Below are 19108 nucleotides of genomic sequence, written 5' to 3'. Positions count from 1 at the left end.
TTGGGGGATGGGGTAGGCTCATTAAGTGTATGTGCATTACATAAATTTGAAAATAGGTAGAAAACTAGAAAATAGGGCTTACCTTCGGAAGAATTGCCAGAAGTCGCCACATCATAGCTTGTAGTAAAATAGGCCGCCGACATTCTATCATTTACCATCCTTGCCACTGTCGAGTCATCAGATGCTAGAACGTGACTTACAAGCGATACAATTTCCTGCTTGTTGGGTGATTCAGTGGGTGAAATTTCTTTAGACGATGAGTCATTAATAATGAATGTATCTGAAGAAGTGTCTAGCTTTTCTGTTTGTTCATCTTCTAATTTGTTCAGCTTTTCTACTTCTCTGTCCAGTTCTTGCTCCTCAGACGGGAATTTTTGTAAAACGCCATCGAACGAGGAATCGTAAATAAATGTATTTGAAAAAGTTTGTGTCTTTTCTATTTGCCCCTCTTCTAAATTTTTAAACTTTTCTTCTTCTTCTTCTTCTAGTTCTTGTCTTTGTTCCTCGAATTTTTCGGATGATTTTTTTAGAAGTGTCACTAACCGGGGAATCTTGAATAACAAACGTATCTTTAAAAGCTTGTTTCGTTTCTGCTTGCTCATTTTCTAACATACTCAGTTTTTCTGCTTCTTCTTCTAGTTCTTGTTCCTCATGTTTCTCAGACAGAGCCTTTTGTGATATGTCTCTACCCAAGGAATTGTAAATTATAAATGTATCTGAACAAGCCCACACCTTCTCTTCTTTCTCATCTTCCAATTTTTCAGGTTTATCAATTCGTTTTAATTGATCTAGATCATCCTTTTGCTGCTTGGATGACAAAGTTTCCAGGCTTTCGACTCGCTCCAGTTCCAACTCCACCGGTTTTGATACTTGATCTTCTAGTTTGTGTCTTCGTTCCTCTTCGTTCTTGACTGATTCTCTTTGCAGAACTGTTTTAAACGAAGAATCCCAAATATCGGACGAAGTTCCTATATTTTCTATTTGCTGAAATTCTAAGACTTCTGACTTTTCAACTTGTTTTTCCTCTTGTTCCTCTAGCTTTTTAGTAGACTCTGTTAATGTATTTTCCTGAAGCATGCATTCAGGAATAATATATATATTGGCAGATGTTTGAGGTGTTTCTAATTCTTCCCGTTTTGGGACACCGTAGTTCATTTCTTCAAAATTTACGGTATCATTACATCGTTCTGGAGTTTTATTACTTTCAAGAGATTCAGCCTGCTCACGATTTCTAGCATTAGAGGAATCACTTGAGACTTCTCCACAGACATATGCTGGATCTTTGGAGCAGCTTGTTATTAGATTTTGAGCTGGCCCTTCTGTGTCCGGTAAAATATCATTTTCTAGCTTTTTCTGACTTGACTGTTCATAGTCAGAAGATCTTCTGTTCTCTTTAATACGTTCATCAGTCAAAAAAAGGTCATTTTTGAACTTTCGTACGTCATGTTCAGCAGCTATTTCATAGGTTTCGTTCAACATAAAATAGCCTTTTAACTCTGATTCTTTATAATTTGAAATCTCCGAATCATTAGCTTCTGAATCTCTGTCTTCATTGTTCTTAAAATCTGGGTCTTCAGCGCAGACCTTCTTTTTAGTTGTTCCACTACCCTGATTAAACTTACCTTCCCCATTACTTTTATTTAACGACAAAGAAAAGTCATTGCAATCAGAGGCAAACTCTTTCCCATCATCCTGGCTATCAATGTGAAAAGATTCTAAATGAGTATCATGCTTAGAAGAAATGGTTCTACTACTAGAGTTTTTTAGTGTGACTTTACTGTTAGTATCGTGTAGTCCATAACTTTCTGAGCTCTGTTCATCGTTAAAGTTCATATCAGTCTCTTCAGTTTCGAGAAAATGCTCGTCTGGCATGAAATATATTTCTGGTATTGGCGAAGAAGACTTCGAATTTCTCAGATCCTTTGTTTCGGTACTGTTTGTATCAATGCTGGCATCGGACGTTATTGGTAAAGAATTTAAGTCCAAGCCATCTGTAAAAATTTCATCGGGGATGTGTTCATTTCCCATGGATGGATCACTGTTGCGCACAATATCAAATTCATCACTATTCAGTCTTTTCTCAACACTGCATGCAACTAAAACGTTTCCAAAAGTCCCAGCCAAAGGTTTTAAAATAGAAGAAGAGTCTTTAAATTGTTTGTCAGCTTGACTTGTTTCTAGTGCTGAAACACTAAAGCCGGTACTACACTTACTAGTATCCCCCACTGAGTCTGATGTAAACTTTGATTCATAGCTGGTCAAATCAGAGGTTATTTCTGGACACAAAGGCTCTGGTTTCTGGTACATGCTGTTATCCTCAAGCTCAAGAGGATTTACGACTTCGTATTTCAATTTATTGGACCAAGAAGATTCTAAATCTTTTCCTGGTTCTAGTTTCACCAGATCGGTGTGCAGAGGCTCACTGAACAGGAAACGTTCCTCATCAGGAATTCCAAATGACTCCTTGTTGTCATGAAACTCTATAAAATCGACTACACATCCACCAATGTTTCCTTCAGAGTTTACGTTTGTTTGAAATGAATCATTTAAAGATTGCTCGTCCCCCTGAGCATCACCATGTTCAAGCTTTGGAAGACGTTGACTTGTTTCTACGTCATATACGATAGCACTGTCATTCATTTCTTTTTCGCAGGATTCATCGCTTTCGCTAGTTAAAGTAGACTGTAAACTTTCAATTGTTGGGATTGAGCTGCTTACTGATGATTTTAAATCCGGCTGAAAATATATTTCAGGGATGCAAGAGCTGTTACTTTCGATCTCAAGATTGGACGACCTATCTTTCTCCTTTTCTTCATCATCGTGGGAAAGAGCTTTACCAAAATTTGTATTTTCATCCAACAAAGTATCGTGGGAGGTAGGAATGGGAGTAGAAATACTATTTGAGCGCTTATCTTCTTCCTTTTCTTCCGTACAAGAAAAGGTTTTCGAAGAGAATACGGCAGGATTACTTGCAGCTTCTGCACCAATGGGCTGTGGTCGACGAATGGACACAATATTGGACAATTCTTGCCCACTAGTAAGTAGCCTCTTATGTTTCAATTCAGAGCTATAAGATGAGCTCACAACATTCCTCTCATTTGAGTCTAGCTGCTCTTCTTGGAAATCAGGCAAGTGTTCTACTGTAGTTGCAGTTTCCACCGGAATGTCAACATTGAGCTTGACAGACTCTGAAATGGAACTATTAATGATGTTCAATGATTTTGTTTTAGATTCTTCAGAAGTTTCTATATTATTTGAAACTTCAGAAGCACTTTTCCTGGAAAATGCAGTCTTCTTTACTGCGTCCAGTGTTGGGACTTCAGCAGTATCATAATTGATATTTTGCAAACTGTAATCAACGTTTTCATCTTTTTTATTAGCGGATGTAGAGTCAGTTGAGTGTTTTGTCGTTTCAATAGAATTGCCAATTGCTGTTGTGTCATTACAGCTTCTTTGAATTTCACTGCTCTCTGAAAAGCTACCCGATACTATTTGATTGTCTTTAGATGTTGAGCGATTCCGCAGCCTCGGTTTGCCAATTATTGGTTTGACCAAGGAATTGTTTGGATTTTCAGCAATCACTTTGATTTCACATTCAAGCTGTCTCAAATCTTCAGTGACGGCCTGGAAAATGATGTCAATATAAATAAAACTTGCATCTAAGTACACAAAATATACTTTATTGCGAAAGCCTGAATTCAGGGTAATTTTCGGTTATAAGTGCACTTTTCGGTAATTTTGGTAATTTTCGGTTCGGTTTTATAGGCATGCTCAAAATCAAAGCCTGACAGAAAACTAATAACAACCTAAAATAAGGTTGTCACTTGGACAATATTCTTGGTTATGAAACTTCTCAGAGGCTTCAAATTCAGTTTAGGACATATACAAGTTACGTTTTTTTAAAGTGGTATTTAAAAAAAGGTCTAAGTGGAATCTAGACACTCAAAATTAATCCGATGAATGCATAAAGATCAAATTTGAACTCCATGGGAAATAAACATTCCTTTTAAAGACCCAAAAACTAAATGTATAGTTTCTTATGCGGTTTTTCGAAACACTTAATAGAGATAGGAAAATGGCAACCTTGCCTGTAAACGATATAACGCTTTACTTCTTATAAATACAATTTTAAATCTGAAATCCTCAAAGTTTCAAGCGAATGTTTATTTTTCGTTGCCACTCTAAAATTAATTCAGGGGTAACAACGGAAGGAGGGGGCACCCATTCACACCCCCACCTCTATCTAAGGAGATCCAAAAATATTCAATGAATGTAAAATTTTAAATCATCCAAGATAACGTCTGCCCCTATTCAGGTAAAGAAAAAGAAAAGAAAAAGTTTTCAAAAATGTCTACCTCATTCCCCCAAAAGAACTTTTTAAACCATTCCATCATTCCTTCCAACCATTCCATCATCCTTCGAAGATACTTGTTCCCCCATCAAACAATTTTTTCTCGAGGACTGAAGACATGTTTTAGAAAATTTTAATTATGATGATTCTAGGACCATTTCAACCACTACTTGTAATTTTTGCAGGCATGCAAAGCCTATCTTTAACAAGCGACAAAATGGTTACGCAAAAAAATTAATAATGAAAATATTTTGTTTATAAATATATCTAAAGATTAAAAGGTAGTTTTGAATTTTATAGGTAAATGATCACATATCAAAATTTATTTTTCTCTCACAAATGAAAGCAATATTTTTGTGATGTTTTAATGCATAGGATTCTCAACCATCGATGACGACCACCTCGTAATCCCCCTTCCCATTTGTCCTATTCTTGAAAAATAATCGCACAAATCTGTATAAACTCGTTTTGTCTAAAATGAGCAGCATAAGAAAATAAAGCAATTATGTTTAAAACTATTTAAGACGACTATTAAATTTGATCTTTTTCCCAAGGAGGGGGATGGGGGATTAAAACCAGGGGAAATGAATAGTTTACACCACTGTTTTTTTTACACTTTTCTATGTGGAGGTTCTTTGAACCAATCCCAGAGGTAGAAGGAAATTCTTACTTAGACACTGACTGTACGCAGACGTGATTGCCATGTTTTATTTTTATTTATATTTTCCTGTTCAATCATTATTGTTATTATTTTTTTTTTTTGCTGAAACTTTTTCTTCTTTTTCTTTTGTAGTTACATCCAAAATATAAAAGCGTGAAGTTGGGGTTGTGTAGACCTATTTTTAAAACTGCTAGAAACCGTGTTGTCAATTGAGGCTTAAAGGATTGGTACATTAAATAGTCTGAATTTTAGCAAAGAACTAATAAATATATATTTTTTTTGTAAAAAGAGAACAAGAGCTTTCCTTTCTCTTCCAAAGAATTCCAAAGAAACAGATCAAAGAGCATTGTAAACTTATAATAGAGGATATTTTGGCACTTTATCTTAGTTTATTAGGAACTAAAACGTCTAGCGCCACTAACAGTGCAATGATAAACAACACAATAAATTACAAAAAAAATAAATTATTTTGACTAATGAAAATTTGGGTATTAATTAAAAGTTGAAGTTCATTTAGATTCAGTCTGAACATTAATCAAAGGTAAGCATTTTTCTTTTTAGACTCCTAATCATTGATTTTAGAATATTTATATTTGGATTAGAAATAAGAAATCAGAATAGCAACAAAACATACACAAATATAATTATTGTATTCTTTCGGCAAAAGTGGTTGTAAAAAAAAAAAACAAAAAAAAAACAGAAACAGTAGAAAGGCATGGTAATTATTTATTTGGGTTTAATCACTACATTTGTGGTTTTATTAGATACTCCTAGATGGCGATTCCTGTAAGTATCCTGGCAATTCCTGAGTTTGGTTTTTACGTTAGCCAACTCAGAGAAGCGTCTTCTTGCGCTTGCACTGGGGTAAGTTAGTGCACAAAGACGAAACATAAACCAAGACATTTGGTGAAATCTAGGGCTGTGCAGGCATCTCCGATGTGAAACAGAACTTTCCAAAAGACTGAAGGTAACATGTTTTCAAATCCTAAGACTTTTTTTTTTTCATATCTCGGAAGCGAAATCTCACATCATATTAAACTGATTCTCCAATCAGCTATCAATTAAAAATGAATCCTAGCAAGAACTAAACCATAAAAGCAAAAGGGCCATGCTGTCAACCGTTCCATCCAAGCCAGTGTCTGGTTTTAGACATTTCGGTGATTTGAAGTTTGGGTCCTAACTGTTGGGCACTATTCCCTTGTTTGATTTAAGGTAAAGAATAAAAAGGTAAAGAATACGGCATTGGACCTTATAGTCCTTATTGGTGAAGCTGATCTCTGTTTCATGGCCCTTCAGCCAGGAAGTGAAATGGGGGGGGGGCATCCATCCGGTGCTTTCTCAAACCCTTCTTGTTTACGTTCCCTAGATTTCTCCAGACACCCATTTAGAGCTGAGTCGACTCTGGCTGAGCTTACAGTCAGCCACGGACCCCCGTTCCAAATAGCCAGCGATACCAGGACTCGAAACCCTATCCTCACGGACAAAGGATTTCAAGATTAGCACGCTAATATTTTAGCTAAGACGTTTTTTTAGTTAAGGAACTGTTTTAATTGTTAAAAAAGTTGTTCTAGTACAGAATGCCCGTTTAGTAATTAAAGGAAATATTACTTCTCAATCGCCCTAGTTACACCTGTATTTTATAAAGCTTAAACTGTTGTAATGATTTCAATGCATTCAACCTAGCTTTGGGTAAAGCGAGGGATTTCTTTTGGATAAAGAAGGAATTTTAGGCAAAGGTCTAATTCGGTTTATCTGTGTTATGATAATATCCCTGTAGGTTCAGTGGTATTACCTGTTGGGTAATATCTCTGTTCTCCTTCTTCGTTACTTAATATTTATGTTCACAGTGCAAGTTTTGGTATGTAATTTTTCTGCTCAACTGTGCTTGGAATATATCAACGAAAGATAAAAAATTTGACTATCATTGCACAGCTACGATCCGGTTCTATCCTCCTGCGCATCCAATGCTCGAAATTTGGTTTACAGGCTTTTTTAGATTAAAAATACGACGAAAATTGTTGAAACAGGGAGCGTTTTCCTATTTTTTAAGCAAGTTTAGACCATTTTCTAAGAAAAGTCTCAGTATTACCATAATTCTGGTTCAGTGAATGGCGTAATTAACGTGTCCAATAATGTGAGTGCTTTGTCCTCTTGGTGCAAGTTACGGCTGTAGGTTTGTTGCAATATCTCTTGTCTCAGAGGGAACATGTACTTTTAAGAATTGTTCCCTCATTTTATAACAAGGGACTGGGGAGAGCTATCACACGATCACCTCCCTTATCACCCTCTGCTTAGTGGAGCGAAATCACAACCAATGCTTCATAACTTTTAAATTAATAGAAGGCATAATCTTTGATAACAGCTACAGGAGATCAAAGCTTATAGACTTAAGGCTCCGTTCCAGGTTGTCCATAAAGCCATTTTGAAGTAGCTTCAGTGCAGAAGTTATCTTCAGTGCAGAAAACAATGAAGGTCAACACTTGCTAGGTTTTATTATTTAACTCAATATAAAAATCAGCATGACTCTGATTTAAAGGCAAAATCTGACCACAATATTTGGCAGAAACTGGCCTTTATTCAGGGTCTAAAAATATTTTTTAGCTCGAATAACTGAGGTAAGCTGAATTACAGCTCTAAATTGTTGCTAGGCTTTAAATAGAAATATTATGTATTGAAATAAGGCAGAAAACCTGTCAAAATGATCAAATCCTGCCAAATTTTGACCATTTATTGTCAAACTACCATCTGAATTGCAATCCCATAAACAAGGCAGGATCTCCAACTTGTTGGTAATCCCTGTTTCTTAGAAAGCTCCAGAATTAAAAATTGTTTATTTTTCTACCCTGTTGTAACACAGTGGATTGTTGCTCTACTTCGCAATACGGCACCCAGGGTTCGATCCCCGCCACAGCTAGGTTGGACGACAAGCATGCTACTTGTCCCTGTAAAAAGACCCAACAACTAAAACGTCGATTCGACGCCCTTTGCACCAGTACTGATTCTGGAGGATCTCTATCATTTTTTATTTATTTTTCTATTTTGACGAAATATACAAAATTTAAGCTCCCTAAATTGTATTTCTATTGTTTAACCGAAAAAATTCTGTCTTTTCTTACTTACGCTGTTGAATCGATTAATTCATCCATACTGATTTAAAAAAGGCACTCACATTTTAGATCATTTTAAGGACTACTCTGTTGAATTTCTGTAAATTTTCATGAAATATAATTTTTTTTCAAAAACACCAAAACCAAAATCTCAATTTTTTGTTGTTGTTGATGTTATTGCTGACTATCCTACGATACTACATTCCCCAAAAATAGTGGCTTCATTTTATAAATTCTTTATTAAACTCTCTGATTTTGAGCCATTTCTCAAATCACCTGATTTTAGCCAATCTCACCAATAACGCTCAAATTCTTGAATGGTTGAAGATCATTTGTCGCTGTCGCGTTTTTTCTTTTTTTCCAATTACCCGAAAATTCATTATTTAATTGTTAATTCACCACAGCAGAGTACAAATTTCTGAAAAAGGAGATGTTTACCTATTGAGTTTTCAACTTTTACAAAATTTCAGAGAGGTATTACTGACTCCAAAACTCCAAGTAAACACAAGCAGGACTCCTACGGTCAAGGGTCTTGCTTGGACCAACCGAGACTTGGAGCCTGACTTTCGAGTCCTGAAGCCCCAGAAATGAAATACTAACTTTTAATTGTTTCAGCTTTGCTTCCTCTCTGCTTTTCACAATGTCACCATCTAGTACTATCCGCTCCCCTTTGAGTTTCTCCAGGTTTGCCTTCTGCTTCTTAAACATTTCACTCAATGCAATGAGGCGACTTTCGTTTTCAGTTGAATCGGACAAAACTGAGTCTAAAAGAAATAATAGATAGAAAAGGTCATGGTACTTGTAATGGTTAGTCTCATTAGAAGGAAACCCTAAAAATTCTAAAACAACTTGAAAAAATTCTAAAATGCTTACTTTTGTTATTCCTAAAAACCTTTCAATTTTCTTTACCCTCCCCCCACCTGATGGTCAAATACACAACCCAAATTATATACTGTCCAAAAATTTTCCCATCGGTTGATTTCGTCGACGTAGCTTCTTTTCCGTTAAATGATTTTAAATACAAGTCACGCAGGGACAATTCATGGATAATATATAATTTGGGTTATATGTTTGACCATTAGGGGGAGGGGGCTGATAAAATTAAATTGAAAAACTTCTAGGGGTGATATAAGTAAGTATTTTATAATTTTTTAAAGTTATTTTCAGATATTTACAGTATTTCCTTCTGAGGAGGCCAACCACCAGATTAATACTAAGATCATAAGCAAGTCAGAAATAAAAATAGGTAAACGTTCAAGGTGAGAATAGATGAAAGAGTAACAGATTGCATTCCATTCATAAGCCACAATCCTGTCAACTATCAACTATGTTTCTGAGCAATCAAAAACGCATAGCAGTTAAACTAACACTAAAAATTGTAGAAAAAACATATGTTGCAGTTTGATATTCCCTTAGTGCAATTAGAGAAGCTTTCGTAGTCAGACGAATCGGATAAAAGGCTACTTTAAAGATAAATAAACAAAAAATTAACAAATAATGGGTCGTCCACACTGCACCGTAGAACTTTTCACACTAGCATAAAATAAGGCTTTACGCTATTCAATCTGACAGAGCAAACTTTACCAGTAACGAAGGAGGTGGCACGCTGACTTCTGCTCAACATAGAATTTCAGTTTATGTATGTTGCGGGGAAAGTCAACATAGTAGCAACAAAGTGGAATTTCTGTATGAACAATTAATAAATTTCGTTAGAGAGCTCACATTCTTTTACAACAAAAAGGATGCTAAGTACCAAAGTTCTTTGAAGAAAAGAAATACTTGCGACAGTTTCTGTGAAAAAATTAAATCTCCACCTTCACTCCACATTTTAATTTTTAAATAATTTGCTTACGATGATTGCCCTGATTTTAGATGACAATCCTGATAGTTTATTAAAATTTTACTTTAGCCTAATGTAAACAAAAACTTGTTTCAGTGTGAAATTGTATAGTTAATGTAAAACAACTTAGCCACAAAGCATAGAAAATTATATACGTAGTCTGAAAGCCGCTTAAATCAAAATAAAAATAAGGAAAACATTTAAGATGAAGGAGTAAAACGTAGCACATCATTCATAAAGCAGAGATCAAATAAACTATTGAACATACCTCTGAGCAATCAAAAACGCATGGCAGTTAAACTAATGCAAAAAAAAAAAAAAAAAAATAAATACAACACAAGCACACGTGATGATACTCTTCTGTAGCACATTTTGCGGCGAGAAGTATATAAAAATGCTAGATATCATTTCTCAATTAAGAAACCTGTTAAACCTATTATTGAATAAAATAGCAGTTGGTGTTGAAAGAATGAGTCCCATAGGAAGATGGCTCTACATTGGTGTACAACACCAAACATAGCTGTTTTTACAGTGCTGTTTCCCAGGTGTCTCCTCCTTTAGGTATTCACAGTGAACCATGTGATAACGACTGTGGCGTTCTTAGTGGGAGTTCAAACGTACTGTCTACTAGGAGTTCCGTCCTTGAGGTACCTAAAGTTAGCCATATAACTACGTGTTTCACATCATAATTGTGGCTTGTTCGACACCCCCATATGAAACGTCTAACTTCGATCATTAATCAGTGCTTCAAAGATCAGCCATTCCCCCAGCCTTGGAAACAAGCTTATGTATGTGTCATTCCAAAGGTGAAGCATCCCAAAAGCTGAGATCAGTTAAGACCCATTTCAATCACGCCAAACCTTGCCAAAGTCACTGAGTCCCTTATTTACCGTGAACTTATGTCGCAAGCTGCAGATTCACTTGACCCGTACCAATATGGTTGTTTAGCAGGGTGTAGTACCACATTGTATTTAGTTAGGCTTTATCTCATGCTCGAAAAATGGCTCGAACCTGGAGACGATTTCGTTGATTTGCTACTCGTTGATTACAGGAAAGCATTTGATTTGATTAAGCACCTGGCGGCTGCAACGAATCATAAAAGAATGGGCACACGTAAACATATCTTACAGCTTGTTATTGATTTCCTACGTTCCCAATACCAGCAAATCTACGCTCTCTTTTCCGATGATCTTGACTCTGAATGGAAAGAGATTACATGTGGAGCCCCTCAAGGCACCAAATTGCCCGCTCTATTTTTTCCTTACGGTAATTAATTATGTAATAGAAAACATGGATGACCGATTCAAATACGTAGACGATCCATCTGAGCTTCTTAAGTTTATAATAGATACAACCCAAGATATACCCCAATTCAGCCCTGATCTTTCAACAGAATTCAAAGGAGAATGTAATACAAATAGTCTGCAGATCAATGAAAACACAACCAAAATTGTAAGATTTAATCCGCTGAAACGAGATCTTGTTTGCACAGCTCCCTGGTTTCTGCCTGTATTGTCAGCTACAGTCCTGTGAGTTAATTTCAGCGCCGATTGCTCCTTTAATGCTCATGCCGAGGGCTAGCCCACAAAGGCAATTGTGCATTACGTCCTTTGATTTCAATGCACCGCTTGGGTTTCACAGTAAATCAGCTGAAACGGCATATCTAACATACATTCGTCCCATATTAGAAAATGCATGTCCCGTTTGGGGGCCTCAGATTCATAATATTGAATATCTAAGTGATGATGTGCTGGTAGGAGTCCAAAAAAGACCAGTTAAAGTCATCCTTGGAGAAAAATTTGTAGATTATAAGTCTGCTCTTGAATCTTTAAAGATTAAATCTCTTAGAGATCGCAAGTTTCAGTTGGTAATGCGTTTTGGGCAATTTCTCCTTGCTAGCCCAAAGCACCGACTTTTTCCACCCCCTGCTGCCAACTCAGTAGTTAATACCAGAAAGAAGAACAATTAGCGCCAGCGCCTTGCAGAACTAATCGATTTAAAAATTCATTTGTGTCGTTTTTACCAGTGCCTATAACAAAAGGCCTTAGGACTAGGTTTGTAAATGACAGCGACATTCAGTTTGGGATTTTTATCTATGACTATGAAAGCTGTCTTTAAATAAATGATTTCTGATTTCATTCCTATCCTTTAAAGAAAACAGACATTAACTCCACAGGAAGGTGGTTCTAAATGGATATGTAGCGCTAAATAAAGCAGTTTTTCAGGTACTGTATCCTGTGTGTTTCTTCCTTCAGGTATTTAGAGTAAGTCAGGTGACTAGGTGTTTGACTAAGTGACTGTGACGTCAATGCCATTACGTTATATCTTCCCTTTAAAGGCACTAGTTGGTCTTAGACGTTGCCATGGCCTGCGCTACTTTTCCTAATAAACAGAACATACTTTAATGTGACACCGATTTTCATTCCTTTGACCATATTTCACTAGCCATTGAAAATACAAAGAAAAGTTTCAAAAATAAGTTAATGAACACAAAAAAAAACTTTTTAATCCTTATAACCTTTGTCTTACCTCTAACGATTATTAAGAAGAAATTCAAATTAGTAATGACAAAACTTGAATCCTGTTCAAATTTCTGCAGGGGATGTAGGGAATTTAATTTAACACCTAAATTATTCTTTAAGGCTTGGAATCTAGGCATAGGTATTATGGCAATACAAATATTTCTTTGTTTCCATTTATTTATGAACATTTTTAAGTAATAAGGTAGAAGAGTTGTTAATACTTGAAAATTTTTGAATTTTTTAATTTCTACAATCTCGGATACCTGCTCGTGCACTCACAGCAGTCAGAACACTGCTTACAGTTGCAAGAAATAACATGCATGATTCTCTCGGCTGCTGATAGAAGAATGGTTGGTATAGGTTGTAGTGAATTTAGATTGATAGTTAACACATAAAAAAAGCAATAAATCGCATACGCCTTTAACAGTAGACACCCGAGTATGAGAAAAATGACAATGATTTCTAGTTTGAGGTGAATTTACAACCACGTTCACAGCTAAAGCAGAAGAAATGTTTCGTCTCTGCTACTTATTATCAAAAAAAAAAGCTGCAGTTTTATTTTAAACACTATATAGTCTTACGAAAGGAAGCTAAATGCCAAGATCAAAGTTATAAGATATTATAATTCTTTACTTGCCTGCATAATTTAACGATCTTGATTTTTAAGAATAGTTTGGATCAGGATGAGGCTAAGTCTTGAGCCTTTGCCACGGCTTGCGGTCCAGGAGAAGCAAGATCTAAGCAAAGTTTGATTCTTTTTTGTTAAGCTACAATGTGAAAAAGCGTCTACGGAATATTTGAAATTACCAAGTAGGGAAGGGGTGGAGGTAAAAGTTCTAAGAATATTCTAAGGGCATACCCCGGGGCATATATCTAATAATGAAATTTTCCCTGACCTGCAAAAACAAGATCACAATTTTTCTGAAAAGCCAGTCTTTCTTCCTATTACCAAATTATGACAGTCAATCTCATCTATACTTAAGACTTTGACTTCGGCCTTCAGCTTCGAAAGCCCGGAATTAAGCGCTTTAAACGTAGCCAACTACAGTCGTAAATCTATTTTTCAAAATCCAACAAAAGTTTGTTCCACCTTTATAAATTGCAAAACCTTACCATTAGGCTTATTGGATTCGAGTGTGCTGTTGTGAGATTTGAGAGACTGAGATTTTCGAGTAAATGCATCAAGGTCACTGTTGCGTTTTTTACTCAATTGATTCACAACCAGCTGTCTAATCCTCTCGATCACCTTACAGTGTTGCCTAAAAAGAGTTATCCGTAGATGGTAACAAAAGTAGAAGTGATTGGGTAACAAACAAGATAATTAAAAACATGCTTTTAAGCAACTGCCACGTGTAACGAGTACAAATTATAACTATTAAGCATATATTCAGCTAAGCCAATGCTTAACTTCAGCTAAGTTAGATATTAGCCAGTAACACGTGGCAGTGTTGCCTAAAAAAGAATCACTCATAGGAGGTAGCAACAACAAAAGTGGTAGACGGAATTGATAATGCCAAGTGTAACGAGTTTAAATTATAACTATTAGATAGTTGCATCCATTTTTTTTATTTAATTAAGTATATAAGTATCTATACATTAAGCATATTATCAAATAAGCCAATGCTTAATTTCAACTAATTTAGATATTAACCAGTAACACTTGACAGTGTTGCCTAAAAAAGAATCACTCATAGGAGGTTGCAGCAACAAAAGTGATAGTTTGAAGTGATAATAATATGGTTAAAACAAAAGAAAGGTTAAGATGGCTAGGTCATGTTTTATGGACGAGGGAAAATGGATTTCCTATCCATCAGGTGCCAAACGAGAAAGAGGCTGTCTCCAAATGGGGTTGCAAAAGGGCATAAAAAGATTTAGAGGAAATTGGCACTTCATGAGAGGGAGTAAAGAGTCAAGGTTTGAACAGATTGGGGTGAACGAGGAGTGCGCGAAGCTATGTTGGTCTCAAGCTGCTTGATTCTGTAATGAGTCGTTAGTAGTAGTAAGTAGTAGTTGTAGTAGTATAACAAATAAAGCAAATGTTTTTCGACGCTACGTTTACATTTCTATGAATTGGCTTTCCATGACAATTTCTACTCTAATCTACATTTTGTCCCTAGTACTTTGGATGTATTTGAAATAATCGCCTATTCTTTTGTCTATGTTTCGTCTCTTCTTCTGTTTCTTATGTATTTTTATGTTTTGTTTCTTATGTTTCGTCTATTCTTTAGTGTTTCGCCTATTCTTTTCTTTTTACTGTTTTGCCAAAACCAGGAATACCCCACCTTTCCTTCTAATTTCTAAATGAGGCTAAGAAGATTTTCCACAGCCGGTGAAAATTATGATATTTGAGGGGTAGCCTTTCACGGATATAGGTGCGTAATCAATATTTACGAAGTGAAATGAATAGTCTAAAGGGCTCTGTATCCTACTCCCTCACTCTCTAAAGATATTGGACTTACTCAGTTTTATTTTAAGCGTTTCACTTATTATTTATATTATATTACATTATATTATTCACTTGTTTTTTTTGTCACTGTTTTTTTTTGTGCTATTCTTGCGAATTTTGTTGCTTTGGCATGATCTTGGCACCAAACCTGCCTTCTTGCACCTTTATGACATCAATGCATGCTATCACTTTAACCTACTCTTAGCCCATATTCAAATATAGGCTATAACAAAGTTTTTGATATGGGAAATAAAGTTTGTAGCCCTCGACACCAGCATGAGATTTTATGTAGATAATAAAGAACTCTTAATAATAATAGTAATAAAATTCTTTTATTGTCTTAATAGCCTACAGCTAGCAGCGGACGTCACCCGACAAGAAAATGAAATACACAATAAAATGGATAAATACAAAAATAAATTGTCAAAACTTTACGCAGCATTTTTAAGAAGTTCCTTATTGTAGTATTTCACACAGTAAAAAACAAAGGACAATAGATACCACTTCGATGCTTTTCGGGGTGGAGAAATAAAGAACTGGAACTGTAGAAAGAAGGAACTGGAACTGCAGAAATAAAGAACTGGAACTGTAGAAAGAAGGAACTGGAACTGCAGAAATAAAGAACTGGAACTGTAGAAAGAAGGAACTGGAACTGCAGAAATAAAGAACTGGAACTGTAGAAAGAAGGAACTGGAACTGCAGAAATAAAGAACTGGCATGACGAAGTGAGCCCTACGTGTTTTTGACCGACTGGTTCGTGGCTCTTGAAAATCCAGTAAAAACATCGGTACAAGACTTGCTTATGACATAAGTGCATCTTCCAGAATAAATTATTTTCAAGTTATTGACTCCCTTTTTATTTCTATTAATAATTGTATAAGGGGTTTGCTTTCTACTTTTATTTTTAGCTAATATGGAGGTGTTTCCAGATTTTAAAACTTTAAATTTTGTTAATTGTTAATTTTTAATTGTTTTAATTTTGACGTGTCTGTGTTGACGTAAAAAAAAAATACTAATATTAGATATCCGTCAAAAAGTAACCAATTTCTTATTCAGTTTTCTTGGATTTGAATCCAGATTTGGTCAGATTTAAGCAACGTAAATAAATTCACCTTTTTAAATTATCCTTCTCGTTCTGCAATTCTAATAAAATTGACTTTCGACGACTTTGCAACTCATTCGCTGATTCTAAATTATTTCGTACTCTTGCCATATCCATTTTGATCGACTTCAACTCATCTTTGGCCAAATTCTTTTTGGTTGACCATTCATACTGAAGCAATAGTAAATGCTGTCGGATCTCTTCACGAATCAGCTGACCCTTAAAGTACAACAAGAAAATAAATAATACAATAACTAGATATTATAATACACAGTAAATAATATGAAATATACTAAATAATATAGTAAATCAACAATATAATAGTTACTGAATAATTCGTAGAAAAACTATCCATTTTTAATTGAAGGAAATATAAGTAAATAATGAATAACATACAACATGTTAAAAACTAATAGTAAGTAAATAACTAATAGCGCAATAAGCAATTAAAATCATAAATAATAAGTAGGGTAAAAAAAAATTCCCTTTTTGGACGAACTTTCTTCAACATTTTGAAGGAAGTAGTAGACCCCGGTGAATGCAATTTTCTACAATCGATGTCAAGGTCGAATCAAGGTCATTTCCAGATAATTTCATTAAGTTCCATCGACCTATCTCACTGACTTTCTTCAAATATCAAAGAAAATATGTCTAAAAAGCGATTTTTACACTGAATGATATGTCGCATAAGAAGTCTAATAAGTAATGAAATGAAAGTTTACATATGTTCTTTCTTAGTTGCATTGCACTGTACACATAAATATCATAATATAGACCCTAATGCCGTTAAAACCATATCCACAAGCAGGTTTGACTGCCAGGGTCAAGGTAAGAGTTTAACACCGGGAAGGGAGAATCCAGCGACCTTAGAATATCCCAAATAACAACATTTTAGCCAATCTTCAGACACCTTAAAATAAAAACATAATACAAAAAGGAAAAAAAAAATCTAAATAGGAAAGGAATAACATAAAAAGAACAAATAAAACACTAAAAACTATATCTATTCTGTGCTAACTATGTTGTGGTGGACATACAAATATCATAACATAGACTATAATGCCGCTAAAACCCTATCCCCAATCAGGGATGACTACCAGGGCTGAGATTAGGGTTTCATACCGGGAGGGCAGAATCCAGAGACTTTAGAATAATATAGAGTCGAAATAACACAGCTTTAGTAAACCTTCATACACCTTAATATAAAAGGACAATACAAAAATTAAAAAATCTAGAAAAGAAAGGAAGGGTATACAAAGATAAAACAAAAAAAAAAAACGCCAAGAATTACATCTGTTCTTTCTTAATTGTGTTGCATTTTGCTTAAAAATAATATGACAAACACTATAATGCCACTAAAAACATGTCAAAAAGAACGGGTGACTACCCGGGCTGAATTAAGGGTTCCACAACGGGAGGGGAGAATCCGGAGACCTTAGAACAATATAGATTCGAAATAACACAGCTTTAGTCAACCTTCATACACCTTAATATAAAAGGATAATGCAAAAATTAAAAAATCTAAAAAGGAAAGGTATGTAAATGGTATAGAAAGAAACAAGAAAAAAAAACAACAATGTAATTTTACACACAGTTAGAGTTTAGAAACATAAAGTCTTTGTGAGAGTCTATTTAAATATTTAAAATATATTTAATATTTAAATATTTAATTTTCATATATTTAAATATTCAAAGAGTCTATTTAATATTTAAAAGAATTAGCCATTATTGTTTCGAGTCAATGTAATTTTTACAATCGATGGAGATGATCACAGAGAGAAGTATTATGATGAAACCCCCTAAATACAAATAATTTGTCCCATAAAACAACGATTTTTTGAAGGACTGTAAACTCAACCCACTGGTTGAGGGTACACAAAAAACTCAAAAAACACATACAAAATTTGTTTCTATCCATTTTTGTAACGTTTTTACGAGTCAAAAAATCATTTTTTTTGGGGGGGGGGGTAAACTTTTCATTGCGTTTCATTTTTGAAGGAAACGGATAGATTATGTTTCCGAAAAAATGTCCAAATCTGTTCTTTAGTCTACAGATGCATGGTAATATTCTGAAAATTTTATTTTCTTTTTTATTGTTATACGATCCCCTGCAAGATGGCGGGACCTTTGAGTGTGAAACATATACATTTGCTTAATTCACTAAAGGTTGGAAACCAAAACTGGATTTGAACCATGCAATAAATGTTATTTGTCCAAGCACCACGTGCTTCCATTAAAGCTGAACTATACTTGTGTATTTACAGAGGATTCACTTCTTCTTGCCTTAAGTCTTATGCTCCTTCTTTACTGTCCCATAAAAAAACAATTTTCAAAGGACTATAAACTCAACCCACCTGACAAAACTCAACCATATAACAACCATATAACCATAACTCAACAAACTCAACCATATAATCATCCTGTTACCCTAAAAGAGTTTGAATTGTATGCATCAAATGCCATAAGTAATTCGTTATAAGTTATCACAGTACAACGGTGGAGTATTGACAACTAATATTTCCTCTGTTGATAACTTTGGACACAGAGTGGATTTCTAGATTTACTCCTATGAACACACTTTAAGCACAATAATTGATGTTGCCATGAAGACTGATAAGCAAAGAGTGGCGATTTTCTAAGAGTGGTGCACACAGTCAAAGTAATTTTCACCCTCCAGGGTGAAATCACAGAGAGAAGTATTATGATAAAACACCCCATATACAGATAATTTGGCCCAAAAACAAAATTTTTTTAGAAAAAATATAGCCTCATCCCATCTACTGTATAATCACACTGTCAGCCTAAAAAGATTTGAACTTCATGCATCGTAAGCTATAAGTCGCTCATTATAAGTAATCACAGTATAAAGAAGCAGTATTGACAATTAATATTTTCTCTGCTGATAACTTTTGACCCAGAGTGAATATCTAGGTTAACTTATCTTAGCACACTTTAACACATCGATTAGATATTACAGTAATGACTGGTAAGCAAAGACCGGTGTTTTTCTTTCAAAAAAAGAAGAAATTTCACAGCAGATACAGTAGGTACGGTTTCTTTCGTGTTTGTTTGTTTTTTT

The 19108-nt window shown here is 35.0% G+C and overlaps 1 protein-coding gene across 1 annotated transcript in view; it reads right to left on the bottom strand.

Moving 5' to 3' along the window:
* Positions 1 to 313: 313 nt before the first annotated feature.
* LOC148948355 (uncharacterized) overlaps positions 314 to 19108 on the bottom strand; it is a 100491-nt gene continuing 81696 nt past the window's right edge. The window contains exons 6-9 of the mRNA XM_089094305.1: positions 16040 to 16248; positions 13595 to 13740; positions 8720 to 8883; positions 314 to 3624 (exon numbers count right to left, since the gene is read on the bottom strand). Of these exons, the coding sequence (XP_088950431.1) occupies positions 460 to 3624; positions 8720 to 8883; positions 13595 to 13740; positions 16040 to 16248 (3684 nt within the window). The 3' untranslated portion in view covers positions 314 to 459. The remainder of the gene's footprint in view (positions 3625 to 8719; positions 8884 to 13594; positions 13741 to 16039; positions 16249 to 19108) is intronic.

The sequence above is a fragment of the Artemia sp. Qi Xiang Cuo genome, chromosome 9 (genome assembly GCF_049724085.1).
Source record: "Artemia sp. Qi Xiang Cuo chromosome 9, ASM4972408v1, whole genome shotgun sequence".
NCBI lineage: Eukaryota > Metazoa > Arthropoda > Branchiopoda > Anostraca > Artemiidae > Artemia > Artemia sp. Qi Xiang Cuo.
This window is presented reverse-complemented; position numbering and strand designations above follow the sequence as displayed.